Genomic DNA, 12,481 nt, shown 5'->3' on the forward strand with positions numbered 1-12,481 from the left:
TCATATGAACAGATTTAAATATGTTTTTAGTAAATTAATGGATCTTGAGAGATATTTTATTGCTGGCTAATGCAGGCCTCACTGAGCCATCGGATTTCAACAAAAATATCTTAATTTGTGTTCTGAAGATGAACGGAGGTCTTGCGGTTGCGTAACGCATGAGGGTGAGTAATAAATGACATTATTTTCATCTTTGGGTGAACTACTCCTTTAAGTATTCAAACCAGGGCTGCATCTGAAATCACACACTCTCTTGAGTAGGTACTTATTTTGAATAAGCAGGACTTATTTGCTAAAAAAAAGTATGTTCTATATGTAATCCTAACATACTAACATATCCACCATGTTGTCATAATCACCTGGGGCCTCATTTATAAACGTTGCGTACGCACAAAAGAAGGCGTACGCCGCTCTCTACGCAATAATTGGTATTTATAAAAAGCAAACTTGACGGGAAAATGTGCGGTCCTTCACGCAAGCTCTGACCCAGGCGTACGCACAAAAACGGATGAAATGAGAAATGGCGACACCGTCGGCAGATGGAAGAAACACGTGAAAGTGTGTGAAACTGTAGACCGTTGTGTAAAAGAAATGGCAATAGGCTATGCCTCTCATAAATAACTTGAAGACTTCACAAAACAAGTATTACAATTAACAGCCTACACGAACACCCGTTTGATCGATCTGCAGTGTAAAACAAACAAAATCAAACAAAAATTACAACAGAAATGCAACACAAAAAAAAAGTGAAATATGTTCTGCAACAATATTGGCATGTTATGCAATTCATCCTCATATATAATATGGTAAACAGAACGAAATAATGTACAAAACTAATATTCTCGTCAATGTGTCCGTCTGGCGGAGCAGATATAGATGCAATTAGATAGACAGATAGATAGATAATTAGGGAGATAGATAAATAGATAGATAGATGTATTAATTGTCCACTGGGGAAAGTTGTTTTCATAGTAAAAATTTCTTCATCAGCGAATCATGGTATTCATGCAAATGCCTTTAGTTTGTTTTATTTTCGATAAAATAACTGACGTATGTCTCAACCATTCAGAAAGCTGCAAGAAATTACATTTGCACTGAACTATTTCCCATTTCCACGTAGATAATAGGGATAGGGATTAATAGGGATTCCCCAATAATTGCCGCCAGTCTCTCATCAAGAGGGGTCAGCTCCGGTGTCCCGTCTCCCCCACCCGTGGCAGACACTCTCTGGCGATGCAGCGCTAGACGCTTTATTGCCTCGACTTTGATGTCCGACCATTTCTTTTTTTTTCGGCCACGGTCCGAGGTTGTGAGGCTACAGCATTTACGGCGTCTGCAACCTTTTGCACTTCAAGTGCCTTTTTGGCATTAGTAATGGCCACACTGTGCCCTCCAAAAAATATTTTTCTCCTCTTTTCCACCTCGCCAACGATAATTTCTACTTCACATTGAGTGAAGTTACGTTTTTTTGATTTCCTCTCTGTATTTGCCATGATTTCGCAATCGATGAATATTAATTTGTGGGCGTTTCACGGACTATTTATGGGCAACTATGGGCGTGACATGAAGCCGCAAAAGCTGCGCTACATTTAGAATTGATTGTGATTTATTAAGGGAAAACTGCGTAGGATGTGCGTGCGCACGGTTTTATAAATCCGAATATTTCTGTGCGTACGCACGTCCTATGTTTCATCCGTACGCCACTTCTGACGCAAATCCTACGCAAAGTTTTATAAATGAGGCCCCTGACCTACCAGCGCTGTTTCACCGTCATTAACAAATTCTCTCTCGTGGCATCATAGGATAGTAAAGTGTCCAATCTCGCCGGAAGTAGTAGGTCATCAGAGTAAATTTTGCCAACTCTTTTATGAGTTCTGTGAATTCTTTTGTCACAGACTGTTTTTAGCCTTAGGGAAGTATGTGATTTCAGATGCAGTGTGAAAACAACCTAAATTACCTGCAGGGTGTAGGGACCTTTTTCCTCGTTGAAGCAGAGAGCAGGAGACGTTGGAATATCTTTCAAGCAGAAGTTACTCTTTATTGAGACACCATCCAACAAGTCTGTCTAAAGCAGAATAATTTGTAGTTTTTATACATTCAAGAGGGGGGATTAAATACAGTAGAAGTGGAGAGCCCTGATCTAATCAGCATAACAGTGTCAAATGCATAGGTGCTAATCCAATCGGTCTGACAAGATCGCCCATACCTTCACATTATCATAGAGAAAAAGGCACATCTGTACCCTGAGCTTGTCATGCCAAATGGTCAGGAAGTGCATAAAGACAAAGACTAATGTCTCAAACACCTGGGCTGATTAACTTGATCTTCTTAGAATGTGGTCAATATTTACATCAAAATGTAAAACACAATGTACATAACGTTTTCAGTTTAAATAACTATTACATTGGAACCTAGATATAACAATTTATGAATGTGTAATACCACAAGGGCGACACTCAGGCAAGTTCAGCCAATGGCCATCTGGTCCACATGTGACCACTGATGAGCCAATCAGATCAAATCCCTCACTGCAGGCGATTGTTACTGTGTCATGGGGATTGTACTGCTTCCTCTCTCCACGTCTTACCAATCGGTTTGCCACAGCAGGTGCTGAACAGGTGATCTCTGGCACTAAACCAGGAGAAAAAACAATTAATTAAGCCAAAAACTTGACCTAATAAAAACTAGTAAACTCATAACAACTCATAAAAAGTAACACAATTTACATAAAAAAGTAAAAATAAATAATTTAAAAGATTTACACTTAGAAGTTTAATACCTAACCAGCAGGCCACAGGCATCATAAGGCACATGAATATAGGTTTTGATGAAGGGTGAACAAAATTGAATGTCAGGACGATGTCTAATGCCATCATCAATTTGACATCAATAATGACAGCAGCTGACCTTAATATTTTACTGGTTTTAAGTAAACTCCAAATTCAATGTCTAGCAAATGTATCATGGCAATTTCATATTAATGAATTTTAGGTACAGTAACCAAAACCCAACATCTGATGGTCGTCATAATGATAACATCTCGTGATAACATCAAATATCAACATTTTCAACATTTTATCACATATCAACATTTTAGCAATGGTAACCAAGACCCAACATCTGCTAAATGTCATGATGTTAACATCCACACAGCGTTAAATTATAAAGTGACAGGAATTCAATGTCTATCCAATGTTGGCAGTTGATATCAAGCCAATGTTGGGTTTTGACGTCAAACTGATTTAACCAAGATGGAGTCCAATTTCTTTGTGGTGTTAAAAATGTAGAGCAAGAAACTACCTTTAGTGAGCAGCATGCATTCTTCATGTCACTTGAAATTTAGGAGGAAGTTAAACTCGGTTTGAGATTAAGTATTTAAACCAGGGCTGCATCTGAAATCACACATTCTCTTGAGTAGGTACTTATTTTGAATAAGGACGACTGCTAAAAAGTATGTTCTATATGTAATCCGAACATACTACATACTGGTCGTTTCTCAATATGCGTTCTTGTCTGTACTTTTGTTCTCGTGATCTTGTGAAATGTCATCAGTCGCTGCCCAAGTCCTGTTCTATTCCAAAGTTAACATCTAGTCAAGTATAGTTCAAATCCCTGGATGTGTCCTTGATCCGCCCCTTTAATCAAGGATGCATCAAGAGGTGACTTGTGTGGACTTGAGAGAGCCAGGTATCCCAGAATGTATCTCGCAACCACCAGCAAGCGTCAATAGCGGATGAGAAAGCCAGGGTAATTTAAAAATACTACTGTTAATGTGTGACGAAATGGAGTTTTAAGTCTTTTCAGGCGAGAATTTTCTTGTTTAAAGCTCAGATCTGTGGTTTATTTATCCAGAGAGCACCTATTTAAAATTTTTATCTGCCGTTTTCGGAGTTGTGAGATCCAGTCGATCACCGGGCGCTCAGCGCTCATTAACCCTGCCGAGAGCAGCCTTTCCTCAGCTAGTCCTTCTGATATTTGCCGCTGGCTCTGATGTCATGTCGTGGTCAAACACGAGATATAATTAATCTTGTGCATATATAACAGGTGATATTTAGTCTCATGAATCTATGATTTGTTCCCTGGCAAATCGTTTTGGCTGAGGGCAAAGGGAAGTTTCATTACTTTATATATTTTTAGGCTATTTAACTTTACATTACCGTAATAGCCTACTAGCACTGACTTTGTACGCTTGACTGAATTGTTTGCTTCATATTTACATTTACATTTACATTTATGCATTTAGCAGACGCTTTTATCCAAAGCGACTTACAACTTGGAGCGACTTACAACTTGGAGCGACTTACAACTTTATTTCTTGTATAGCTTCTTACACCTTTTACTTATAATTTTATAATGGCTATTATTGATCATACATAAACTTAACTGACATTTAACCAAAAGAGACTAGGTTGTGTTTTATGTCATATTTGATTTTATTACTGTGATAATCATGTATAAACACTTGTCTGAACCACATATTAATATTGTTTTAAATGTAAACAAAAAGAGCAGGGTTGTGATTTATATTTCATTTCGTTATAAATATTCATAAAGTTAAGATAATCAAGGTACGCGTTGCCTGAACCACAATTGTGTCTGGATATTACTTTTAGATTTTTTAAAATGAATAGAGGTAGAGTGGTATTTTATGACATATTTCGTTTTATTGTAGCCTAAAATATACATACAGAGATAACCGGAGTAGCCAGAGCGAGCTGAGTGATGTTATCACGGACGCTGCTGTTCCATTAGCAAAGTACCGGACTTGTGTCCTCCCATCCTTGGCAAGTCTGAACTACCGAGGACGCAGGTCAGAAGTTCACATATTTGGAAATGAGACACGGCCACTAACATATCCACCATGTTGTCATAATCACCTGACCTACCAGCGTCAGTTACGTCGTTTCACTGCCATTAACAAATTCTCTCCCGAAGCATCATGGGATAGTAAAGTGTCCAATCTCGCCGGAAGTAGTAGGTCATCAGAGTACATTTTGCCAACTCTTTTATGAGTACTGTGAATTATTTTTGTCACAGACTGTTTTTAGCCTTAGGGAAGTATGCGATTTCAGATGCAGTGTGAAAACAGCCTAAATTACCTTCATGGCAACACTCAGGCAGGTTCAGCCAATGGCCATCTGGTCCACATGTGACCACTGATGAGCCCATCAGATCAAATCCCTTAATACAGGTGATGGTTACTGTGTCTTGGGGTTTGTACCGCTTCTTCTCTCCACGTCTTACCAATCGGTTTTCCACAGCAGGTGCTGAACAGAAGATCTCTGGCTCTAAACCAGGAGAAAAAACAATTCATGAAACCAAAAACTTGACCTTCTGTGCTTGACCCCTAATTATATGACACCATTAAAACAAGTTTTCATGCAAGTTCTCCTTTTCACCCATCTTATCATCTACTGGTAAAAATCTCAACTCATGAAAAGTAATACAATTCATATAAAAAATGTAAAATAAATATATTATAGGAATTACACTAAGAAGTTCAATTCCTAACCAGCGGGCCACAGGCATCATAAGGCACATGAATATAGGTTTTGATGAAGGGTGACCAAAATTGAATGTCAGGACGATGTCTAATGCCATCATCAATTTGACATTGAATACTGACAAAAGCTGACCTTGATATTTTACTGGGTTTAAGTCAATGTCAAAATCAATGTCTACCAAATGTATCATGGCAATTTCATATTAATGCCAAAGGCCAACATTTTAGGTACAGTTACCAAAACCCAACATCTGATGGTCTTCATAATGATAACCTCTCATGGCATCATATTAATGTCAAAGATCAACATTAATTATAAAGTGACAGGAATTCAATGTCTATCCAATGTTGGCGGTTGATATCAAGCCAATGTTGGGTTTTTACGTCAACCTGATTTCACCAAGAGTCCAATGTTGGAGTCCAATGTCTTTCTGATGTTAAATTTAGAGCAAGAAACTACCTTTAGTGAGCAGCATGCATTCTTCATATCACTTGAAATTTAGGAGGAAGTTGAACTCAGTTTCAGATTAAGTATTTCAACCAGGGCTGCATTTAAAATCACACACACTCTTGAGTAGGTACTTATTTTGAATAGGGACGGCCGCTTAAAAACTATGTTCTACATATAACGTCTCAGGTTACGTATGTAACCTCTGTTCCCTGAGAACAGGGAACGAAACGCTGCGTCAGCTGAAGCTATGGGGAACGCCTCCAGCGTGACAGGTGTCTGAAGCTACTATCGAATTACGTCAATCCTATTGACCGGTGACAGCCCATGATGTCATCAATGTGCGACCCGGAAGTATATAAGGGTGCCTTGCCAACACACACACATCTTCTCGTCTGAAGGGACTGTTCAGCAGACAGGCCCCGAGGCATGGCAACGAGACGCAGCATTTCGTTCCCTGTTCTCAGGGAACAGAGGTTACATGCATAACCTGAGACGTTCCCTTTCGAAAGGGAACTCTCGCTGCGTCAGCTGACGCTATGGGGAACGATATACCCATGCCGCCATGCTGAGGGGAGTGTCTGTCCACTGGCAGTGACAACTATCAGCACAAGTAAATTCAACTGAAAAACCTGAGCAACTCCCCCTCAGGTCACATTGGGCTGTCAGTGACAGCATCCCCTACGGTCATTGCCCAAGCTATACGCCTAAACGGGACCTTAATGCAACTGCATGAGGTCTTATCCAGACTGCTCAAATGCCCGGGACCAACTACTTCAACAGAAGGGGTCCCTTTAAGGGAATGTGGCTAGGGGACCCGACGGAGCCCCAGCCAGTCACTACTCGGGAAACAAATTCGCCTGAGTGCCACCAGGGAGGCCTGACCTGGTGCCCTAAGTGTTATGGACACTTTGGTTTAGCCAACCCTGTCTGTTCAGAAACAGAGCCTCCGGATGGTGCCTCAGAAGGCATCCAGACTAAGGGACTGAAAAACTGGCAGTCCTACTTAGCCCGGAACTCAGAGACGGGTTATCCCAGAGAGCAACACTCAGCGTAGCGCTTTACAACCCTTGCTAGCGACGGGAGTCTGCCTGCTCAAATCAAGGATCTACCAAGTACTTGTGTTTCAAAGCAATAGGGAGGCCGGACAGGCCTACAGACTGATCTAACAGGGAGACCTCACGAGAGGCCTGCGACCGTCTTACCAGGCTCAGGCGGCTGTGTGCTCATAGACGACCCTCAGTGAGGGGAGCAGCTGAACCTGCCTGGCGGGTAACCCCTAGCTGTAGGCTAAGTTACCATAGGTTCTACTCACAGAGAACTGGTAACCAAGAAGTGCCTAAACTTGGGAACTTCGTCTTCAAGGAGGCCCCGTGGGGCCTACTACCTGATAGCGGGTTCCTCAGGGAGGCCTACTACCTGATAGCAAGCTATGCTAGCTGCCCGATCATGACTCAGGACTCCACCCTCAGGGGAGGCCTAGTGAGGCCTACTACCTGACGGCAGGCTTTTAGGGAGGCCTGAAGAGGCCTACCACCTGATAGCAATATATGCCGGCTTCTAGAGCGTTCAAGCTCACATTCAGAGAGGCCTGGTGAGGCCTACTACCTGCCAGCGAAGCATGCTAACAGCTGAGGTCACCTCTAGGGAGGCCCGGTGCGGGCCGACTGTCAGATAGCAACTCATGCTAACTGTTCAAGTGACCGCAACCTGGGAGCTCACCCTCAGGGAGGCCTACTAAGGCCTTCCACCTGATAACCTGCTAGGCCGCATACCCGAACGCCGTACGTCGGTGCTCGCCTTCAGGGAGGCCTGGCTAAGGCCTTCCAACTGACAGCAGGCCTTCAAGGAGGCCTGATGAGGCCTACAACCTAATAGCCGGCAGGCTAGCTGTCCGGATGTGAAGAACATCGGTACTTGCCTTCAGGGAAGCCTGATGAGGCTTCCTACCTGATAGCAAGGCTTCAGGGAGGCCTGATGAGGCCTACCATCTGATAGCTTGCTCGGCTAATTAACCTGATGTCACACATCTGTACTTACCTTCAGTGAGGCCTGGTGAGGCCCTCCAACTGATAGTAAGCCCTAGGGAGGCCTAGTAGGCCTTGCAACTGACAGCACCTAATAGCCAGCAGGCTAGCTGTCTGGATGTGAAGAACACTGGTACTTGCCTTCAGGGAAGCCTGGAGAGGCCTTCCAACTGAAAGCAAGCCTCTAGGGAGGCCTAATGAGGCCTACCACCTCACAGCCTGCCAGGCTATTTAACCAGATGCCAACATCGGTGCTTACCATCAGTGAGGCCTGGTGAGGCCTTCCAACTGATAGCATGCCTTTTAGGGAGGCCTGGTGATGCCTTCCACCTGACAGCCGACCTTCAGGCAGGCTTGATGGGGCCTAGAACCTGATTGCCAGCAGGCAATTCTTCCCAATGCCGAACATCGGTACCTGCCTTCAGGGAGGCCTGGTAAGGCCTTCCACCTGAACGCCGACTCTCAGGGAGGCTTGATGGGGCTTTTTAAACCCTGGTAGCTGACCAGGCTAACCCCGATGCTATACATCGGTACCTGCCTTCAGGGAGGCCTGGTGAGGCCTTCCACCTGACAGCCGACTTTCAGGGAGGCTTAATGGGGCCTATAACCTGATAGCCAGCCGGGCTAGTTATCCCGATGCCATGCATCGATACTTACCTTCAGGGAGGCCCGGTGAGGCCTACCCTAATAGCAAGTCATGCTAGCTACCCAAGCATTCCTGCCTCTGGAGCTCACCTTCAGAAAGAAGCCTAGCGAGTCCTTCTATCTGATAACAAGCCTACTAGGGATGCCTGGTGAGGCCTACCACCTGCTAGCATTTACCATGCTAACCGTCAAGTGACTGAGACTCAGAGCACTCCTCCAGCGAGGCCTAGAGAGGCCTGCCAACTGTTAGCAATTATGCAAATTGTCAGAGTAACAAAAAGACCCTGGGGGCTCGTCCTTACGGAGGCCTGAAGAGGCCTACCACCTGATAGCCAGTCAGGCTAGCCATACCGATGTCACACATCGGCACTCGCCCTCAAGGAGGCCCGATGAGGCCCAATGAGGCCTACCATTTGATAACAAGCCATTCTAGCCGAGTATCCAACTCTGGAACTCGCCTTCAGAGAGGCCTGGTGAGGCCTACCACCTGGTAGCAAGTTACAACTGACTGCTATGAAACCCTTGACAGTTAGACTACTGGCTGACTAATAACTACCCATTGCACTGCAATGGGGACTCGCCCCCAGGGAGGCTTTGTAAAGCCTACCAGCTGGTAACGAGTCTTCACAATAGTCAACGTATCTGGGAAGCATAACACACCAGTTCATACAAACTGGGGCCGCCCACAGGAGGCCTCTTAGGCAGCTACCTGGTCGCAGCTGCTGTGAACCCAGACATTAGAAAAATGGGCTGGCTCTGACCGAGCGACTCTCACATGAGAGGAGGCTGACAACATAAGGGTTCAAATTCACGTAGTGAACAGCCAGAGGTGACAGTGCCTCAGCAACGCACCTCCAACATCCCTACAGCCTAGGCCAACTAAGCAAATATGCCCAACTGAAGCTCCAGCGTCAGTTTCTAGTAAACACACTCTAGAAGAGACAAACTACTCTAACCTGCGGTGGCTTAGGGGAACCGAAGACACATAGTAAAAAACCCAAAGCGGTAGCAAACACTCCATTCTCCCAGAAGGACGTCCTACCGCTTAGTACTCCTCTTACATTTCAGTAGAAATGAGCGGCGGCCTCAACACAACTCTCACCATGAGAGGACGCCTAAGTTTATATACATATGAACAACATGAGCGGTGGCCTGCCCCGCGTTTCTTTAAAGGGGAAAGCCAACACACACTCACCTCCACAGCCCAGATCCTGGTGCTGTAATAAGCCACCTACAGGGGGAAACTTCAGTTAACTCCTCCTTTCCTAATGGTTGCATAAACCCACACTCTATACAGGGAACAGAGGTCTGTAAGAAATACATATTTTAGTGTATCACACAAAATAGACCACTCTCACCTGTGGCGTGTAGAGCGAAGACTCACCACACAGTTCTCATATGACCGCGGTGTTCTACCGCCCTTGCATGCCTGAAAGGGGCGCTCTCACTGATCAAGCCAAGGCGGGCCGCCCCAGGCCTGATGTAAGAAGCACCTGGAGAAACGCTCTATGAAGAAAAACTATGAGGGATCCTTCTTCCAACGGGAGACCCGCCTCTTTTGCGACCTACTCCTACGAGGGGGTGCACGAAAGGCAATACTGGCACTCTGGCCCTGTCTCCAGCCCTCAGGCCATGACAGGCCAGGCCAGGCCCTCCCGCCTGCCTGGGCGTGGATCCGGATCTCAGTGGTATGCAGGTTAAGCGCTGCCGAACGCGCCTTCGCCTCTCCAAACTTTTATTGAAAAGTTTGTAAGGCAAAACCGGCGACTCGTGGAGAAAGCTCTTTCCTTTCTCCACGATATCCGCCGAGTTCGACCACAAATGTCTCTCCGAGGCCACCATCGCCGCCCACAATCAGCCGATCGCGGCAGCTGCTTTGCTTGGTGGCACGGAGAGCTAGACCTGTGGTGCGGCGCAGTTCGACCACCGCATCAGGTGTTAAAAACCTACCCCTGATCAAGATCCCCCAGCAGATCTGCCTGGTACGCCTGAAACACCATGGTGTGAAAAGCAGCACCAGCCTGACCTGCTGCCGTGTATGCCCTGCCATCAAAGCACAACATGTTTTAGAGAGGTAGATGGCAGAGTTTGAACTCTCAATGTTGATGCCCAACAAATTGCGAGGAAAGTTCGCAAACGTTCCTCGTCAATTGGTAGCATCAACACGTATCCATATTCCCCTATCCCCTCGACATCAGCGAAGTTAAAACGCTGATGTCGGTGAATATTGGGTCGAATATGGATTCTTCCATGCCCTCTCGATCTCTGTAAGGAGATCAGCAAGAAATGGAAGGCTAATCTGAGCTGATGATTTATGGCCAAGGAAAAATCGATCGTGCAATCTATCACGAGCGATCTCGCCTCTACAGCGCCAACATGGCGGCCACAGCCTGCCTGCAGCACGTTCCATAACATTCATCAGCTCAGCATACACGGTCAGGGTGACTGAGAGGATTCATGCCACTCTCACCAGCCATCCCTAAGAGCACTTGCTGATAAGTCTCGTTAGCCGCCAGATCGTCCAAGAGGAATATAACCTCCCGCGATGATCGGCAAGCTGCATCTGAGAAACCCATGATTTATGCAAACGCTCAGCCTCGGCATGAGCGGGACAGCATCATCCAGCACCAGATGCCAAACTCTCTTCCCTCAAGAACAAAGCCAGACTAGAGTGGAGCGATCTCAAATTGAAAACCGCTCACACTTACACACAAACAACTTTATATAAACTGACTATGCATGCTCTTGATCCCAGGCAGTAAATACACACTCGTGTGTATTTAAACAATGAATTTGTATTACCTTAACTCGTCTAGCACTTCAAACAGACAGTCCCTTAAGACGAAAAAGATGTGTGTGTGTGTTGGCAAGGCGCCCTTATATACTTCCGGGTCGCACATTGATGACATCATGGGCTGTCACCGGTCAATAGGATTGACGTAATTCGATAGTAGCTTCAGACACCTGTCATGCTGAAGGCGTTCCCCATAGCGTCAGCTGACGCAGCGAGAGTTCCCTTTCGAAAGGGAACCCCTCCTGTTTGACTGCCCGCCCAAAGCGGGACTTGAACCCGGATCCGCCAGCATGCGAGTTGGACGATCTAACAAGGAGCCTAAAGGCTGCAACCTCTAGTATCAGTCGCTAGAGCGTCTCTTGAGATTAGAGGAGTGAGGTTTACTCGCACAGCAACTACTAGCTGGCCTCCGTTACATATATGTAATCCGAACATACTAACATATCCGCCATGTTGTCATAATCACCTGACCTACCAGCGTCAGTTACGTCGTTTCACCGCCATTAACAAATTCTCTCCCGAGGCATCATGGGATAGTAAAGTGTCCAATCTCGCCGGAAGTAGTAGGTCATCAGAGTACATTTTACCAACTCTTTTATGAGTACTGTGAATTATTTTGTCACAGACTGTTTTTAGCCTTAGGGAAGAATGCGATTCCAGATGCATTGTGAAAACAGCCTAAATTACCTGCAGGGTGACACTCAGGTAAGTTCCACCACTGGCCATTTGGTCCACATGTGACCACTGATGAGTCATTCAGATTAAATCCCTTAATGCAGGTGATGGTTACTGTGTCATTGGGTTTGTAACGCTTCCTCTCTCCACGTCTTACCAATCGGTTTGCTACAGCAGGTGCTGAACAGGTGATCTCTGGCACTAAACCAGGAGAAAAAACAATTCATAAAGCCAAAAACTTAACCTTCAGTGCTTGACCCCTAATTATATGACACCATTAAACTAAGTTGTCATGCAAGTTCTCCTTTTCACCCATCTTATCATCTACTGGTAAAAATCGCAACTCATAAAAATTAATACAATTTACATAAAAAAGTAACAATAAATCA

The 12,481-nt window shown here is 45.1% G+C and overlaps 1 protein-coding gene across 1 annotated transcript in view; it reads right to left on the reverse strand.

Moving 5' to 3' along the window:
* Positions 1 to 12,481, reverse strand: part of LOC307118027 (complement receptor type 2-like) — a gene marked incomplete at both ends in the record, with an annotated part of 53,146 nt that overhangs the window by 28,587 nt on the left and 12,078 nt on the right. The window contains 3 exons of the mRNA XM_079803319.1: positions 2,443 to 2,631; positions 5,100 to 5,288; positions 12,105 to 12,293. Of these exons, the coding sequence (XP_079659445.1) occupies positions 2,443 to 2,631; positions 5,100 to 5,288; positions 12,105 to 12,293 (567 nt within the window). The remainder of the gene's footprint in view (positions 1 to 2,442; positions 2,632 to 5,099; positions 5,289 to 12,104; positions 12,294 to 12,481) is intronic.

Source organism: Gobio gobio, assembly GCF_949357685.1.
Source record: "Gobio gobio genome assembly, chromosome: 21".
NCBI lineage: Eukaryota > Metazoa > Chordata > Actinopteri > Cypriniformes > Gobionidae > Gobio > Gobio gobio.